Below are 19,414 nucleotides of genomic sequence, written 5' to 3' on the forward strand. Positions count from 1 at the left end.
GACCTTACCAGCAAGGAGTCAGGTGGTCGGGGAGTGGGCGGGGCCGGTGCTGGAGGAGGACAGAACGTGGGACAGCCCCGTCCCCGTCCGCCGCGCGCGCAGGTACGGGGGCGTGCGGGGAGTCAGCAGGCGCTGGGCCGAAGGGAAATGGGAGGCGGAGGGTCGGGCCAGCGTGTGGGAAATGCGGGGAGTGAGGGTCCCGGGAGGCGGGATGGGGTAAGGGGGGTCTGGGCAGAGGGGAAAGGGGTCTGGCTTAGGGGGTATATGTGGAGGAGGAGGAGGAGGGTCTGGGTGAGGGGAAGGGGGGGTCTGGAGAGGGTGTGGGAAATGTGGGGAGTGAGGGTCCCAGGAGGCGGGATGGGGTAAGGGGGTCTGGGCAGAGGGGAAAGGGGTCTGGCTTAGGGGGTATATGTGGAGGAGGAGGGTCTGGGTGAGGGGAAGGGGGGGTCTGGCCAGGGTGTGGGATATGTGGGGAGTGAGGGTCTAGGGAGACAGGGGATTGGGTAAGGGGGTCTGGGCAGATGGGAAAGGGGTCTGGCTTAGGGGGTATATGTGGAGGAGGGTGTGGGTGAGGCGAAGGGGGTCTAAGTAGGGGGTGGGTGGGAGATGGAGTTTCCTGGACTATAAGACCAGGAGGAACCACACTGTGGTTTTCTGGTCTGACCTCTTCTAACTCAGGTCATGGATTTCCCTGAACTAATTCCTGTTTGAACTAGAGTACTGTATATCTTTTAGAAAAACATCCAACTTCGATTTAAAAGTTGCTAGTTTTGGAGAATCCACCATGACCTTGGTAAATTGTTAAAAATGTACACCTTCAGATTTGTCTAGCTTCAACTTCTGGCTATTGGAGCTTGTTATTCCTTTCTCTGCTAGGGTTTCCAACCCTCCTGGTTTCACCGAGAGTCTCCCGGAATCAGGCCCTATCTCCCGGAGGCTACTGAAGCCAAACTGGGAGATTTTAGGCCCTAAAAGTCTGGGGGTGCAGTGGGGTTAAGGCAGGCTCCCTACGTTCCCCCTACCCCGCGTCACTCCCGAAAGCGGCTGGCACATCCCTTTGGCAGCAGCTCCTAGGTGGGGGGAGGGATGGGGACAGCAGGCTCGGGACTCTGTGCACTGCCCCGCCCTATGTGCCAACTCCACAGCTCCCATTGGCCGGGAACTGTGACCTGTGGGGGCGGTGCCTGTGAGCGCGGGAGACATCCCCCCTCCCCCCCCGCGCACACACCTAGGAGCCGCTGCCAGAGGGACATGTCAGCTGCTTCCGGGAGTGGTGCAGAGCCAGGGTAGGCAGGGAGCTTGCCTTAGCCCTGCTGTGCAGCCAACCGGGAGCCGCCTGAGGTAAGCGCCTCCTGGCTGGAGCCCACACCCTCCTGCACCCCTGCCCCAGCCCTGAGTCCTGTTCATACATCCAAGAATTGTATCAGCCCTTTTGGCCATAGTATCTCACTGCAAGCTCATGTTCAGTTGACCCTGTAAGTATGGGCTACATTCTTTGTTCCTAGATTAATGACTTTGCATTTTAATATGACCAAATGTATACTGTTTATTTTCGCCCAGTTTTCCAGCAATCCAGATCACTCTAGATCAGTGACCTGTACTCTTCATTATTTACCATGCACCCAATGTTTGTGTTATCTTCAAACTTTTTCAGTGATTTATTTCAGAGTAGCAGCCGTGTTAGTCTGTATTCGGAAAAGGAGTACTTGTGTTAGTCTCTAAGGTGCCACAAGTACTCCTTTTCTTTTTTCAATGATTTATGTTTTCTTCCAGCTCATTGATAAAAATATTAAATAGCATAGGCCCAAATTCACTGTACACACCCACACAATGATATTCCCCTTTTACGACTACATTATGAAACCTGTACTTTAGCCAGTTTTTAATCCATTTAATGTGTGTCAGGTTAATTTTGTAACATTTTAATCTTTTAATGAAAATGTCATACGGTACCAGGTCAACTGTCTTACAGAAGTCCAAGTATGTTGCAGCAATACTATTACCTTTATCAACCAAACTAGTAATTTCATTTAAAAAACCAAACAGACGATATCAAGTTAGTTTGACAGGATCTATTTTTCATAAATACATGACGAATGGCATTAATTATATTACTCTCCTTTAATTCTTTATTGTTTGAGTCCTGTATCAGCCACTCTGTTATTTTGCTCAGGATTGATATCTGGCTGACAGGCCTATGGTTACCTGAATCATCTTGTTTACCCTTTTAAAATGTTGGCACATTAGCTTTCTTCCAGTTTTCTGGAATTACCCCAATGTTCCAAGAGTTAATGAAAATTGACACACATGGTCCAGCAAACTCCTTGGCTGGCTCTTGTAAATCTCTTGGATTCAAGTTACCTGGACTTGCTGATTTTAAAATGTTTAACTTCGGTAGCTGCTGTTTAACAGCCTTCTGTGTTACTATTAGAATGGAAAGTGTTTTTTTATCTTATAAGATAACTACATTATCTCTGTTTTTTACCTCAAATACAGAACAGAAATATTTATTGAACTTCCTGCATTATTATTGAAGGCTCTACCATTTCCATCTAGTAATGGACTGATACCATTGTTAGGATTCTTTTTGTCCCTAATCTTAAAAATACCACCCGCTCCTTCTTATTTTCCTTAACTCTACTTTCCGCAGATTGTTCCTTGTTTCTTTCAGCTTCCCTTATCAACGTTCTACAATTCCTGGTTTCTGATTTAATCAACCTCCCCTTCAATTTGTTATATTGTTTTATTTGTTACAGCTGCCTTTACTTCCCCTCTAAGCCAAGTGTTTTTTATCCAGTACAATCTTCTTTCTCAATTGTGTGACTGTGGCTTTTTGGGTCTCCAGTAAAATGTTCTTGAACAATTTCCAATTATTCACATTTTTCTGTTTAAATGTCATTTGGCTCATAATAGTTTTCGTTTTATGAAATTAGTCCTTATAAAGCACCAAGTATATGTATTACTGGTTTGAATTTCATTTGGTTTGCACATAACAAATGTGATCACTTGTATCTAAGCTACCCCAAAATTTTAGTTCTGTGATCAGTTCCTTTTTCTATCAAGAGAAGATCTAATATTGAATTCCCCCATGTTGGTTGTAATGCTTTTGAGATTGGAAATTGTTGTCTCAGTTTTGAAATACTGAGGATGTTTTAGTACTGGCAGCATATGAAACCTCCAGTGTCTGTTGCTCAGATTGAAGTCCCCCATGGTCATGCAGCTTTTTTTCTATATGTTCCTAAGGAGCTGGTCATCCTGTTCAAATCTAAGGGTGGTTTGTGGCAGATACTGACTGTTACCCTATCTTGTGCTTTATCTGTCAGGACGGGGGTTCTCAGACTTTTGTACTGGTGACCCCTTTCACACACACAGCCTCTGAGTGCGATCTCCACCCCCTTATACATTAAAAATATTTTTTATATATTTAACACCATTATAAATGCTGGAGGCAAAGTGGGGTTTGGGGTGGAGGCTGACAGGTTGAGAACGCTGTAATAACCTCATGACCCCCTGAGGGGGTCCCAACCCCCAGTTTGAGAACCCTTGTGTTAGGACACTGATCCATAAGCATTCAAAATCATTTTCTTCCAAGTTGTCAGTGACTTAGAAGCAGGTAATGTCATTTTTGACATGGAGTGTTACTTCCCTTCCCCTTTTGCCCACTCAATCCTGAATAATTAGGTTATAACCTTAATGGTTCTGGACGCAGGTGGGGAGAGGAGGTCTGGGTGAGAGGAGAACCTATATTACAGCATTCTACAGTCACTACTTCTTGGTAATTGCTTTGCCTCATTCAGATTGGATGGCTTAGTGAATGAAGCAGAGATGCATTCATTGAACAGGGAAGATACATTATTATTTTAATGCATTACTGTATCAGTATATTTCATTTATTAAAATATTTAAAAATAAGTAGATAATTTTCCCAGTGGGAATTAATATTTTAAAAATTCTTTGAAAGCAATTGTTTTCCTCTTTGTTTCTATTTTTAATAAGCTGTTTAAAAGTAAGTGCTGTAACTCTTTCTCATTCACTGTGCATCATGCATCTTGTGTGCTCAATAAGGAATTGATCATTCTGAATTAATAGTATGTGATTAACAACTGCCTCCTAATCCACATGTAGCATATGGGGGAACTGGGAAGCACAGATAAATAACCAATTTCAGCCTTGCAGAGTTAGGCCTATGTGTGTGATAATAATTGGACTTTTCTTGGCTTTTGAGTGCTTGACTGTGCTTTGCATGAAGTATTTGTATAATTCAGATACTGTGTGCTGCACTAAACATGAGTTAGTGTTTTGCTTGACAAAGATGGACTTGCATACCTTTTTTTTATACAAGTAAGCACGTGCATAAGTGCTTTACTGAATTGGAGCCTTAGTGTCCAGTGGGTAGAGCACTGGATTGGAAGCCCAGGAGATGACTTTCTGCTTCATTTTTCCCATCTGCCAAACCGGGATTGAGATACTCTTCCCCACTTCATAAATTACTCCGTGCCCATGGATGAAAATGGTATAAATACTTTGCTCTTTCCATATAGCACTAAGTCTTATTGTTAGTATTAAACAAATAATGATAATCTGTTTGTTGATAATTTCTTAACATTCATAATCATTGTGTATTGACTGCTCAAAATGTTTAGGAACCATAACAAAATTGTTATACCCATGTTCTTGATATTTGTAATGTATAGTTGACTTAAGTAGGATTTTTGTCTCTTGAATTCTCATTTTTCTCTATAAAAAGAATGAACATCATTCTCTGTTTGTCCCTACTGTCATGATGCTCACAAATGTCATTTCCATCGTTGGAAAAACAAAACAAAAGCGAGCATTTTGTTTTCCATAGCAAAAAAATGTAATGGGACAAATTTAGAGTGGCTGGAAAAAGGTATAATTCAATTGAAGTCTCTGAAATTACTCTGGCTTTCAGTAGGGATAAATATGCCCCAGTGTTACCTTGCGACTAACGCTTCTATCGTGGGCTTACCCCTTTTATATCCAGGTCCTTTTAAGGTATCTACGTCAATGGTAATATAAATACTATTTTTCCCCAGAAGAAATCAGGGTGGGGAGAATCCCCATTGAACTATGGTTGGGTCCTAGCCTTAAAATCTTTAAGTAATATCAGGTTTCATAGTGGTAGCCGTGTCGTCTGTGTCAGCAAAAAGAACGAGGAGTACTTGTGGCACCTTAGAGACTAACAAATTTATTTGGGCATAAGCTTTCGTGGGCTAAAACCCACTTCATCACAAAAGCTTATGCCCAAATAAATTTGTTGGTCTCTAAGGTGCCACAAGTACTCCTTGTTCTTTTTTCAAGTAATATCAGTGTATTGTACAATGGTTACACTGCAAACATAATTTTGCAGCTTACCTTTTTTATAGCATATGCAGGATTTAGATATGTCAGACCTGCTGCTCCTCTTTAAAAGCTGAACATCTGAAAACCTGGATTTTGGATCTTTGACCTGTAGTTTGCCAGTGATGCTCTTGATACACTTGCCAGGCATTGTAAGAATCCACTATCCAGGTTTTACTCTGATCTTGAAGCTTCTCACGCTGAAACTATTAAAGCAATGAGCAGAACTTAGGAGAGGATTTGCTTCTTGGTTTATTATTTAAATACCTTCAAAAGTATAACCAGAAACCTTGGACTAGTTTTTCACACTGTGTGTAAAATTCATGGGTTCCTTGACTTGTGTTCTGATGTAATGTCTGGACTTATCAGGTAAGAAAAAAGCCTATTAAAAATAAAGTGAATATGTTTATGCCACCTACAGTCGGCCTCTTTTTGGAAGGAATTATTAATGGGAGGCATTTGTTTTTAAATAATTTAGGGGTAAAAATTCTGCAAGGTAGGAAACTGACAGGGTCAAAAAGCGTAGAATAGAAAAGTATTGATATGAGAAAATGGCCTTGAGCAGGGGTTCTCAAACTGGGGTTTGGGACCCCTCAGGGAGTCGTGAGGTTATTACGTGGGGGGTTACGAGCTGTCAACCTCCACCCCAACCCTGCTTTGCCTCCAGCATTTATAATGGTGTTAAATATATAAAAAAGTGTTTTTAATGTATAAGGGGGATTGCACTCAGAGGCTTGCTGTGTGAAAGGGGTCACCAGTATAAAAGTTTGAGAACCACCGACCTAAAGAGAGGATAGGGTTAGCAAAGGGAAATCATTCAGAGTGAAAAGGGGGATACTTTTTTTTTTTTGGGGGGGGGGGGGGGTTGTACGTAAATGGCCTTGACTTACACAAGTGAATAAATAGAGAGAAGCAGAGAAACTAATATTCCAGAGAGAGTGCTGTGTGAATTTCAGTGTAAATTGAGTGATTGATGAGGGAACCAAAAGTAGGCATATGGTCAGATTCATTCCTGCTGTGATCAACTGGGGGGTGATTCAACCAGAGAGAACAGGTGGTAGTATTGCTCCCTCGCAGTTGCCACTGGGAAAAGGCAGCTCTGAATTATGTCAGGAACCCTGCTGGTATAGGATGCGCTGGATCAACACATCTCCTAGCTGCTCTGACCCTGCATCCTCTTCAACCAGTGCTACCCACCTGCAGCCCCCTACCATTCTGTGTGCTGCCAGAGATCTCCATCTGCCTCTGCCAGCAAAGACCTTGAGTTGACTTAGCCGATAGCCTACAAGGAAGAATAATACAGAGAAGCAAAGAGAAATTTCGGGAGGTGTTTCAGCAGGGCATTAAATGTGTGTGTACAACGTCTTAAAGCAGCAAAGCAAGCAAGCAGAATTTTGGGATATAATATATGCACGCAAGGTTGCAAATGGGCTGGAAGATAAAATAGAGAATTGTGGGGACTGAAGAGTTGTGGGCAAAAGACATGGGGGTACAGATGGCGACTGGAGTGGTGAGGGAGAAGAAACATGGCCAATTTTGAAGCAAGATTATCTGATTTGCAATGAGTGTAGCATTGACTGTCCCAGGATATTTTCCTGGAAGCTTTCCATCTTATTCAAAACGTGATGGTGCTTTACTGAACTCATAAGGCACAAGAGTGTGCGTATACAGGGAATAGATCTTGTGTGCATCAGGCTGGAAGTAAATTTCTTTATTTATATTGGTCATGGCAATCTTGCCACTTGCTAACTGAGGAGCATTACATTAGATTCTGCTACATTACTTTTCTGGGCTCATCTCCATTTAATAGCTAATACAGCTGTAGGGCATCCCAAGTAGTAAATTCAGGCTGTAATGCCAAGATATGTTGCTTCTGATCTCAAGGATTAAAAATACGTCTATATGCCCTCTCAAGCTGCAGTAACATTATAGTTGCATTTAGGCAAGTTCAGCTGACCCAGTCATAACATATGGAAGAACGAATGAAATCCCAGGAAGAGATGAGAGACCCAGCATTTCTGTGATACTCCTTTTAAGCCATGGATGTGAGAGTATCTAGCTGTTACGTTTCTAGATATAAAATCTGTTATACTTTAATATAATTTATATAAAACCTGCACTGTGCAGAATCCATCCTCTGGTTACTCGTATTTTCTATCTGATTTGTATTTTATGTTTCTATAAATTGTGAGTTCCTTGGCCCAGTGACTCTGTGGCTCTGTGTTTTCTGTAGAGTAATAACATGAAACACAGTAATAAGCAACAGGTTTCAGAGTAACAGCCATGTTAGTCTGTCTTTGCAAAAAGAAAAGGAGTACTGGTGGCACCTTAGAGACTAACCAATTTATTTGAGCCGCATCCGATGAAGTGAGCTTTAGCTCACGAAAGCTCATGCTCAAATAAATTGGTTAGTCTCTAAGGTGCCACAAGTCCTCCTTTTCTTTTAGTAATAAGCAACAGTGTCTTGTGTATAGATAAGAAGTGATGACAGCTGGATAATTTACAAACATGAAGATAAAATAGAAGCAGTTTATCCTGAATATAGTTACTCAGGAGGTAATTGTTAAAATAGATCAAAATGTGAATATCCGTAATTGAAATAAAGATAGAACCACCCACATTTAAAAAGAGAATTAAGGAGTTTTGACCATTTACTATTTTTAATATATCTCAAATATTTCATCATAAACTCCCCTCTCTTGTCCTCCATATCCTCTCTAACTTCTCCTTTGGTTTCCTCTTACTCCCGGTTTTCACCATCTCTCATGCAGCCCCCGTTCCTGCACACCAAGCAACTTCCTTCATCGCTTTAAACCCTATTTTTGTAATCTTCTATTATGAATCTCTTCCACCATGGTTCTTCTGTGTGTACTTGTGCTGTATTCAGTATTGTATTTGTTTAAATTAGAGTGTACCCCTTCAGGACAGGGACCTAAGCCTTCTGTGTGTTCTGGACAGTGTCATGCGCACTTACAGTGCTCTATGAATAAGAAATGAAAATGTCCCACCATGGAAGTTGAGACCTGTCAGGTTAGTTCAGGGATTACTTTCCAGTGCATTCACAGTAGATGCATGCTTGTATAGTCTGCTGTCCTCAGCAGTTCACCAGAGTCTGCATTTGGCAGCCTTCTGGACCTAGTGTAAGAGCTATTAGGTTGGGCAGGCTTTGGTAGAGTCTTATGGTGAATTTTGTTAATAAACAGAGGTTCTCTTATATTTTATTGATCTTGAATTTTTTTCTCTTAAAATGAGGTTCCCAGATGCATTTTGTACTGAGAGCTTCATGCATGCATTAGATTAAAGGGGCACTTTTAGGTCAGTTAAGGACCAAATTTTTTTTTTAAGCCAATGTATTGTTTTTCCCAGTCCCTTAATCCTTCCCATCTGCAGTGAAAAAGGGTTGCCACCTCTGAGTACAAAAAAAGGGACAGCCAGGATGATCCCGAGCCCATAAAACTGGACAGCTGCCAATTTATGCTAAGCCCCCTTACAGGTTTCTTGGGACAACTACCTCAAAAAAGGGACGATCCTGGGAAAACCTGGACAGGTGGCAACCGTAACTGGGAGTAAATTTTTTTGTGTTTGATGTTCAATGCCAGTAAAACATTCATGTTCCTCATGCAGACTTCAGCATGTTTAACACTATTCAAAAGGGGCTAATCCTTCAGTCATTCCTGAAGTTGTTTTAACATGTTTTGTTGAAAGCACCACCACAGATTGGTCCCTAAAACTGGAAGTTTATCTTATTAGTTTTGCCACTGCCTTTATGAACTCAATTTAAAATTAAAATGATTTTGCTTTTCAGTTAGAGCCCCTCACAGCAGCATCTGATAGAAGATATTCCTCCTCCTTTAAAAATGTGAAGTTAATTTCAGTTTTCAGATTTAAATGAATGCAAAGTATATTTTACTTAGTTCGGAAAAAATAAATTCAGATTCTTACAGGCACTTGAGATTTTTATGACTTCAAAGAATTATCATTTATTTCATAATGGCCAGAAGTGCAGTGGATGATTTGGAGAACAAATGGAAGGATAAGGTCCCTGCCCTGAAGAACTTACAAATTTATAATAGATATGATATGGTGAGTGCGGGTACAAATAATAGGGATGGGAAGGACAAAGGTTAACAGGCAAACTAGCCACGTTATTTCTCCTACAGGATGAGAGAGAAGAGAGAGATTATTTCTGTTTTGAAATAGTCAGAAGGTACTTGGATGCTATGGCAGTGGGGTGATACAAGTAAATAAATCATAGAGTAACTCAGTTTAGGTATGTGTACAAACAGGTGGGAAAACCAAGTTGTTTTCTATTATTATAATTGAATCACTTGTAGCTGTTGCAGTTGAGGTTAGTTTTTAAGGCAGTATTTGAATGCAGAGAGGGTGGCGGTTTGGTGGATCAGACTTCTGAGGGCATTCTAGAAGGAAACAACCTTCATGGATTATCTGATAGGAGCATTAAATCCATGAGGGCAGTTAAAGGAATAACATCCAAGTTAAAAACCTCCCTTCTGTCTGTATTACTTAATTCTATTACAGGTAATGACTAACTGAAAGAGGTTAGCATAAAAAGTGATTTTTTTTCTCAGGTTTGTGTTTTACAGCACTTTGTATATAGTCAGTTTCAAATGTATCTCCTGCATAGATTGTTTGCCCTCTGGTCTGGGTGAATCTCTCTCACACAGCAACATGGTATGTTAAAATATTAGGGCCGGATAAAACTTCAGACAATATATTTGTAAAACCACAAATATTGACACGATGAATCAGCAGTATGTGTAGTATATGACAGACTTCAAAATCAATTTTTGATATGACTAGATTGTAAATTGATGGTCACTTATAATCAGTGAAAGAGTAATTAATGGCTGCAGAATAAATAACAATAGGCTTTTGAAAAGACTCAAGTAGCTGTATTCAGCTTTTTATATGGTGACAATTCACATGCACAAAACTAAATTTCACATTAGTACTGCATGAACTTTATGTTCTTTTGGGCAACAAACTAGAATTTGAGAGAAGCATTTTGACCCACATTTCCAAGTGTTTTGTAGACAACCCACAGTACATGCACAATTGGAGCCACTGGAGAGTTTACAAATCCCCGAATTAGTTGTGTGTATGTTGTGCGTTGGGCATGCACTTTTGAACATGTGAACCTTTATGTTGTGATGTGTTAGTTTTTGCTTATTTCTGCAGACTAAGAAGATGGACTATAGTTTGATCTAGTAAAATAAGAAATATGCTGTTCCATTTAGCTCAAAGTGGTGATAATTTTTCACATGCTGATTAAGCTTCACAATTAGTATATTTTATCCAAAAGAAGCAGATCCCGCAATGTGCTTTATAGACAATATATAGGTCACTAGACCCTTCACTAAAATGTAGTCATTTCGGGAGTAGGATGTGGCATAAAACTTAATGTTCAAAAGCTAGGAATACTGCATATTAATTTAGGAGAGAAAGGGAAGAATATCTTCAACTGAAACAATAGGAGAAACATAGATCTGTCAGAACAGAATGGCCAGAGTTGGAGTTTAGTTGGGACAGACAGTCCTTTTTATTACCCCCCCCCCCAGCCAATACTGTACTTTATGACTGTAACTATAGGTTTTCAGAAGCTTGCTTTTTTGTTCACCCTGTGTGTCTGACCAGTAGAACTATATTAATCTCGTAGCTTTTCTTCATGATCATGTTGAAGTCATTGACAAAACAAGCAATGAATTCTATTAGATTGTATGTGAGCTGCACTTTCTACAGTATTTTGTGTATCCAGGCTACAGTATAAGCATCCCACAATTAGTAAGTAACTATACAAACACTGAGCTGTGCATGTCTTTAATTAATGGAGAGGAGTGGTTCCCATAAACTTCTTTATTCTGTTATAGAATTCTAACTCCCTGTTTCTAATCCTAATCTCTTGCCAGTTCCTATGTGTTGCAATCACAGCAGCAGAGAACAATAATGTTCATATCAAAACATTTTACAAGGACTTGTAGGAGTGGAAAATGTAGAATATGTTGCAACTATATGCTGTATGTAGCATCTTTAGGCTTGGAAAGATTAGATTTTTATCGGTAAATGTGGGCATTGATTTCACCACACACGCGCTGACTAAACAGTATTTCTGTAGATACTTTGCTTATCTTTAAATTTCAATTAAGATAAATTCTTCTTGAGAAACTTGTTAGAGGCTGTTATTAAATAATTGTCTGACACCCCAACACTTTCCTGCAACTGTGCAAATATAAATAGATGATAAAAAAAGCTTTAAACCCCAAATTTTGTGAAACTATGAACATGTAAATTGATAAAAATAGAAAAAAGCTTAAAAATAAACATAGATATTATCTGTCAAAATTAGAAAAAAAAATTTAATTCTGCCAAGCCTGAATACCTCCCATGCCCAAATGCTTCAGAGGAGTAAATAATACAATTACAGAGATAAATCTGAAACAATAGCAGAGAGGAAATTAAATAATACATAGGAGGGATGAAAGTGATCTTTTCACCTGAGATTTGAAAACAAATGGAAAGCCAAATGTGGAGGTGGGGAGGAGATAGATAAAGGGAAACAATGTTAGGTAGTTGGAGTAGCAAAGCAGAAGGATTTTGCACCAACCGTGGTGAAATTCGTGGGGGGCTGGGACAGAAAGAAGAGAGAGGTGCTGAATAAGCAGAAGCAGGCATGAAGAAATGAGCATGAGGCCAGTGCAAGGCCATGTAGTGTCTTCAAAACAAGGACTGCAGTTTTGATCTTGGAGGTAATAGGGAATTAGAGGTGTTGTAGAGTATTGCCCATGTGTGGGAACATGCAGTAGGACGGGTGAAATCATCATTCACGTGACAGTCTGGAGATAGGACTTGAGGCACCAAGAATCTAGAACTGTAGGGCTGGAAGGGATGAAGTCTAGCCCTCTGTCCTGAGGTAGGACCAAGTAAACATAGACCATCACTGATAGGTATTTGTCCAACCTGTTCTTAAAAACCTCCAATGATGGGGATTCCACAACCTCCCCTGGCAGGCGTTTCCAGTGCTTAACCACCTTATCATTAGAAAGATTTTCCAAATATCTAACCAAAATCTTCCTTGCTTCATATTAAGCGCCTTACCTTCACTAGGCATGGAGAACAACTGATCAACATCCTCTTTGTAACTGGCTGTTATCAGGTCCCTCATTAGTCGTCTTATCTCAAGACTAAATACACACAGATTTTTTACCTTTCCTAATAGGTCAGGTTTTCTAAACCTTTTTCATTTTTGCTGCTGTCTGGGGAAGAGTTGCAATAAAGAAGCAAAGAAAAGATGAACTATGGATTAGGATTTTAAGTAGGGTGCATTTGAAGCAATCGTATTTTGTGGGGAGATGGTGATAAATTGACTTACATTAAGGGAAAAGGAAAGTCAGTCTGCTGCTGCTAACAGTGGAGTTTCCAAATGTTAGACAGTTGCATGGTTCTGTGTTGGTGTCCTGACTTCCTTCCATCTTGAAATTTTACTAAACATCAGTACAAAAAGAGTAAAATTCCACCTCATTTCAATCCGATTATTCTCTGTTCTAAAGCTATGGTCAGTTTAATATTTGTGTTCTGCTAAACAGAGGGGTTTTAATAATCGCCTATATATCACCTGCGTTTTCTTTTTTAGATTTCTGATTGCCATGGCTGCAGTTGACAGTTTCTACCTCTTGTACCGGGAGATTGGTCGTTCTTGCCATTGTTATGTGGAGGCACTGGCTTTAGTTGGAGCCTGGTATACGGCCAGAAAATGCTTCACTCTTGTATGTGATTCTTACAGCTTGATCAGACTGCATTTCATTCCCAAGCTGGTGAGCAGGGCTGATTTGGTCAAGCAGTATGGAAGATGGGCTGTAGTCACTGGTAAGAGAACGTTGTTTTCATCTGTATTTTATTTGAAAGATACTTTCCCCCTCCTTGCGCTTAGTTATTATCTACCCTTTGGTGATACATGTACTATATTTTGTGGAGCTATTTTTCAGATGAATCTGGACCTTTCATAGTAAATACTGGCCCTGAAATAACAGCATTGACAATTAAACTCTCCAGCACTTTTCATCCCTTTTAAACAGAGGATCCAGTCTCTCAGTGTTTAGGGGGGTCCTACTGACTTCAGTTGTGCTCTTACAATCTGACACCACCTCTTTCCATGCAAATATTACTGAATTCTGCCATTCTTTTTCCTTTACTTAGCCACTCTGCTGCTTCTGCATGTCTGATCAGACTCATCAGCCATTGACATCTAAGAAGATGAGCAGAGACCACTAGTTGAAAAGTGACTATTGAAGTAGCAGAATGGCAGGCAGATATGTACCCACTATCTTGTTCATACTCCTTGTATAACGACTTACACAACGCACTCAGATTTGGCGCAGGGTAAAATTTGCACCTCTGACATATGCTCTTCACCAGACTTGCCTCAGTCTTCTAGTCCTGTATTCTAAACCCTACACCACTATGTTACTTTCTACTGTAGGTAGCACAGCTGGTATTGGAAAAGCCTATGCGGAGGAACTGGCAAGCCGTGGCATCAACATTATCTTAATCAGCCGGAGCAAAGAGAAGCTGGAGGCCGTAGCTAAAGACATAGCCGAAACCTATAAAGTTGAAACTGCTGTTATAGTAGCAGATTTCAGCAAAGGTCGTGAGGTTTACTCTTCCATTAAGGAAGCCCTAAGAGACCAAGACATTGGGATTTTGGTGAATAATGTAGGAGTGTTTTATTCCTACCCGGAATATTTTACCAGGTTGTCTGAGGACAAAGTGTGGGAAATTGTCAATGTAAATATTGCTGCTGCTAACATGATGGTGCATATAGTGCTGCCAGGAATGGTACAGAGGAAAAGAGGTGCAATTGTGAATGTTTCTTCTGGATCCTGCTGCAAACCCACACCACAGATGGCAGCGTATTCAGCCTCCAAGGTAAGCCAGGGGGCAGAATGTGCTTCACCCTACCGTGCCAGTTGGGAGCTTCACTAGCTCATGCAGAGGGGCATGAGGCTATTCATTTGTATTGTGTAGTGCTTCAGAGCTTCAGTCGTGGATCAGGGCACCATTTGGTAAACGCTATACAAAAAATGGCTTCACCTGTTGGTCCATTTAGAGTGGCTGGTGTTACAAATGACGCTAGCCTGAGCCTTCTGCAGCACAAGGCCTGGGCCTCCCCTCTACAAAGGGATGCAAAAGAGAGGGAAGGCTCTGGACTTCATTCTTTGCCTCTCCCCTCTAGGCACCCACACAGGGCGAGTCCCAGATCATTTCAGATGTTTTAAGATATATTCTACCTAACTAAAACATAAGAGACTCTAAGGTTCTTCTCATATAATGCTTATTTTTTAAGAAGCAAAGTGTTCCCAGTAATTTGCTGTGGATTACAGTAAACTAGTAAACCTCTAAAAGAAGTTTAGCATAGCTACGTGCCGGTAGTTTTTGTTGTTGTTAAATTAATCTTGTATTAAATGTTACTTTCAGAACAGTAAAGTGCTATTTTTTGCAACATTTAGAGAAAAGGATGTGCCTTAATGTCTCACTTACCTAGATGTTGAATTTCATATATTAATATTACAGTACTGCCTAGAAGTTTTAGAAGTGACCCAAATCTTTGTGATAGCAGTAGAACTAGTATCAGAGACTTCCTGCCTCCTCCATACAAGATCCCATGAAGGGGTAGGATTACTAAAGCCCCATTCCTGTAATACTTTAAGCATGTGAGTAATCCCACTGACTTCAGTTGAACTACTAACAGGCTAAGTGTTTGGAGGATCAGGGCCAAGGCTGCCAGGAAATAGAGAAGCACTAGTGGGGCTGTGGACATTGCAGGTTCAGTTTCTGCTTCAGGCAAATTATTTTTATTTTTAAAGTTTGTGGGGGGGTTGTTTTTAATGTTTAGTTTGTTTCCCCTCCCCACAAGCAGAGTGAGTTTGGGAAGGGAAGATGACTACCTTCTTCCCACTATGCCCCATACGCAATTGTGGGAGAGAATCCCATGAGTCATCATCCAGCAGTGGAGCAATGCAGGAAGGATGTGCAAGTGTGGCAATCCAGGATCGTACTGGCTGGCCACTAAGTTACCAGCACTGCACTGATGTCGCAGGCATCTGACTAACCATTTACTATGGTAGCACTGCAGCATACAACGTTACAGCAATGTTACTACTATGAGAAGAGTGTACCAAACTTATTTATTGTGCTGTGCTTGATCTCCATAATCCCCGCTATCAGGTTTATGATACCAAAGGTTAGTTTTTAAATTGGGGAGTTAAATGAGCTGAGGAAGGTGTTTGGGCCATACCCATACATTTAGGCCTTAATTCTGTAAACATGCATGTGTGTAATTTTACACATGAGTACTTGTTAGCTTCAGTGAGAATACGTGCATATGAAAAGTTAAGCACATGTATAATGTTTGCAGGAGCAGGACCTAAATGACTACACACAGTGCTGGCTAATGCACCAAGTAAACTGCGGAGGGAGGGGGGGGTATTAAAGAAAAAATGTTTCACTTGTAAGTTCAGGTAGTGTTTGCAACAATAGTAGGCTTCAATACAACAAAAAATCAGCCAGAAGTAAGTGTCTTTAAAATTGACATACCTTTAAACTAATTAACTGGGTCTCCTACAATTTGCTGAAAAAACCAAACAGATGCTGAAAACGGGGAACCATGATCATGCTATAAAAACATATTTTGGGGTTTTTTTCTAGTATTTGTCAAAATATGCGGGTTTTTTTATAACCCTTTTGTCAGAATAGTAGTATAATTTCCAAGATAATAGTTTTAATAATACTTTACACCAAGACTTTATTCCCCCTCTCCCCCATGCAAAACTGAGGAATCCTAATTTTCTGCTTTTATCTTACCAGGCCTACTTGGACCACTTCAGTAGAGCACTACATTACGAATATGCTTCAAAAGGAATCTTTATTCAGAGTTTAATCCCATTCTTCATCTCCACAAAAATGACACAATTTGGTGATCACATTCTGTCAAACAAGTTTTTGTTTGTGCCTTCAGCTAAAGTATATGCACGTCATGCTGTTTCCACCCTTGGGATATCCAGAAGGACTACAGGATACTGGATCCATTCTATTCAGGTAACAATTAATCCCACTAGTTTACATTAGTAAATCTCATTACCTTTTCAAAGGGGGAAATTTAATCTTTTGGCTTCCATTGATTTTCATGGGAGTTGAGAAGCTAAAACAAGTGCAACGTTTTGGACATTTCTTTCTAATCTGCAGCACAAACCAGTCAACCTAAACTAGGGTGACCAAATGTCCCATTTTTAAAGGGGCAGTCCAGTTTTTGGGGATTTTTCTTAAATAGGTGCCTATTATCCCCAACCCCTGTCCTGTTTTTTCACAGTTGCTATCTGGTCACCCTAACCTAAACCAGAGGCACTGCTCCATATTTCTTGACCGCTTCCATGTTTAATCAAATTATGACTGGACTACGTATTTTGCTTTAGGAGGAGAGGGAGAATCTGATTGCTACTTTTAATTTGCAGCCCAAATTTTAAAAAATTACATTCAAAAACACATAAAGGGTTACCAAATTAAATTAATAGACAGCAGGTTTAAAACAAACAAAAGGAAGTATTTTTTTCATATAAAACACAGTCAGTCTGCGGAACTCCTTGCCAGAGGATATTGTAAAAGCCAAGACTATAACAGGGTTCAAAAAAGCACTAGATAAGTTCATGGAGGATAGGTCCATCAATGGCTATTAGCTAGGATGGGCAGGAATGGTGTCCCTAGCCTCTGTTTGCCAGAAGCTGGGAATGGTTGACAGGGGATGGATCACTTGATGATTACCTGTTCTGTTCATTCCCTCTGGGGCACCTGGCATTGGCCACTGTTGGAAGACAGGATACTGGGCTAGATGGATCGTTGGTCTGACCCACTATGGCCATTCTTACGTAACATCTTGCACCTCTTTTAACTTGAATATGTCTGTTCTAATTGCATGCTCTTCACAGTTCAATAACTGTTTTCATTGAAATACACTTAAAATTTCCTGAAAATATTTGTGTTTTAAAAAATTGTTACAAAATCTACATCTTTAGCCACAACTACCTGAAAATGTGTCTCCGTTTAATGTAGATTTCCTTTATTGCACAGTATCTGCCCAGAACCTCACTTTGCAAAGGGACTGGTGTGAGCACTAATGACATCTGCTGGCTAATTTGGATCATTTTGTGAAGTGGGAAAGGAGGGACATAAGGGGTGGAGATTAGGAAAAAATGAAGGAGAGAGCATGGAGTTAGTTGTTTATTCATAAAGATATATTTGCAGAACCTGATCTTACACCTGTATGAGTAAGGTGGTTCTAAGGTGCATAACATTATATTTAGTTACAGCATTTGTTTTTTAATTTTGTCATATACTGTATTTTGTTCTATTTAATGTAAAATAATAAGTGTTGATCAGAAAAGGAGTGGGATTTCCATGGTAGTTTGAAAAACTGCAAGTTTACTGAGAACAGATCCTTTAACCTTTTCCCTCTCTCTTTTGTAGTTTCTGCTTGCACAGTACATACCAGAATGGTTCTGGGTTTGGGGAATGCAGATTCTCAACAGTGCTCTACGTCGGGATGCCGTATCCCACAGAATATATTAGGAATGTCATCTAGGAAATAGCCAATGTGCTAAACTACTGCAGTAACCTAATTTGAGCATTGGAAGAACTCTTTTAGAAAAAACAAAGTTTGCTAGTATGTTTTCATCACAAACAATATACGTATCATAGTTACCAGAAAAGTCTGGATCCTGCCCCTCTCTTTGTACTACTGGGCTCAGAGCAAAAGCTAAGCAGGACATAACTGATTTTTGTCGAGTTTAGTTTAGATAGCTAAATCGCTGAGTTTCTCATGTAACTGAATGAGAGTGGGCAGTGTGCTGATCCTGCATGGAATTGACTGGCTTCTGTATGGAAATCCTAATAATATGAATGGGAATTTAGGTAGCCTGGTGTTTTGCAGGATTGGCACTGGAAGAGGTGAAGGGGATCCCAAATCATGTTGTGTTATAAAGACAATCTCAGATTTTAGTTTAACTAAATCTCTCTACAGTGGACTATCTTGTGTTGGTTTTCCAGTCTTGTCATTGCAGGTGTTACGTTGAAAAATGTATAAGGTTACTTTTCAAAACTGGGAAAAGGGTAGGATGCATTTAAGCCTTTTTAGTTAATTCTTTTGTTCGTGTGACAGAGCAGCAATAAAGTTCAAATAAAAATGTTTGCTTGCTTTCCTGTACCAAGTGTGAAAGATTTTGATCCAATTTTCAAGAGGATACTCCATTCATAATCTGTGATGTCTGAAGAATTTAATCAGATACTTAAACTATTTTAAAAAGTCCGATTTAAGGTGGAGTTTTGAGTTTTTAAAATATATTTAGGTCGTCTTTCTTCTGTAAGTGAAAACCCTATTTAATTTTATAACATTTGCTTTTATGCAGCTAGTAGCATTTTTTATTACTTTCTGTCCACCTTGTTGTCATACACTATGGTGTTAATACTCACCGCAAAAGCTAAATTTTCTGGGAGTCAAATGTGCTAATTTGTTGTTGTCTAGATATAAATCCCATGTTAAACCAGAATCTGAATTGTGCACAGTAGATTTATCACTCAGTTTTCAATGTAATATCATTAGGATTCTGTATTACCACTCCCTTAACTGTTACAGTGAGACCACTAAAAATATAGAATAATGATATAGAAGAAACTTCATGTAGTATCTGGTAGAGCAGTGGATATCTTCTAATTTGTGTTAATAGATCTGCTACCCATGATGACATGATTTGCCCTGTATTCAATGCCAACCTCTTGTGTGGGATACAGGCCTAAAGAGCAGCAGGAACAATGTACAGCTCCACTGTGGGAGGGAGGGAGGCAGGCCATGCAGGAGTACTCTGCACCTCTTGGACAGCAGAGCAGTGCTTCATGGCAGCAACATGGAGAGAGAGAGAGTTCACATGGGTCCAAGAACTACATCTATCCATTGCCCAGAACCCCACGGTGGAGGGCATATAGCAGGTTATAG

At 40.2% G+C, this 19,414-nt stretch overlaps 1 protein-coding gene across 2 annotated transcripts; it reads left to right on the forward strand.

The window, feature by feature from the left end:
- The first annotated feature begins 3 nt into the window (after positions 1 to 3).
- HSDL1 (hydroxysteroid dehydrogenase like 1) lies at positions 4 to 18,628 on the forward strand. Of its 2 annotated transcripts, none has more exons than XM_048870578.2 (5): positions 4 to 102; positions 13,010 to 13,242; positions 13,856 to 14,301; positions 16,240 to 16,470; positions 17,893 to 18,628. In XM_048870578.2, exons 2-5 carry the CDS (start codon positions 13,023 to 13,025, stop codon positions 17,992 to 17,994), a joined length of 999 nt encoding a protein of 332 aa, XP_048726535.1. In that variant the 5' UTR covers positions 4 to 102; positions 13,010 to 13,022; the 3' UTR covers positions 17,995 to 18,628. The 2 variants fall into 2 exon arrangements, with proteins under 2 accessions (XP_048726535.1, XP_048726533.1); XM_048870576.2 differs by lacking the exon at positions 4 to 102 and adding an exon at positions 5,492 to 5,730.
- Positions 18,629 to 19,414: the final 786 nt, after the last annotated feature.

The sequence above is a fragment of the Caretta caretta genome, chromosome 12 (genome assembly GCF_965140235.1).
Source record: "Caretta caretta isolate rCarCar2 chromosome 12, rCarCar1.hap1, whole genome shotgun sequence".
NCBI lineage: Eukaryota > Metazoa > Chordata > Testudines > Cheloniidae > Caretta > Caretta caretta.

Excerpts from the sequence above, each read along its gene's own strand:
- HSDL1 (XM_048870576.2), top strand. Across the intron at positions 14,302-16,239 it reads CAGCGTATTCAGCCTCCAAG|GCCTACTTGGACCACTTCAG; the intron begins GTAAGCCAGGGG and ends TTATCTTACCAG. Across the intron at positions 16,471-17,892 it reads ACTGGATCCATTCTATTCAG|TTTCTGCTTGCACAGTACAT; the intron begins GTAACAATTAAT and ends TCTCTTTTGTAG.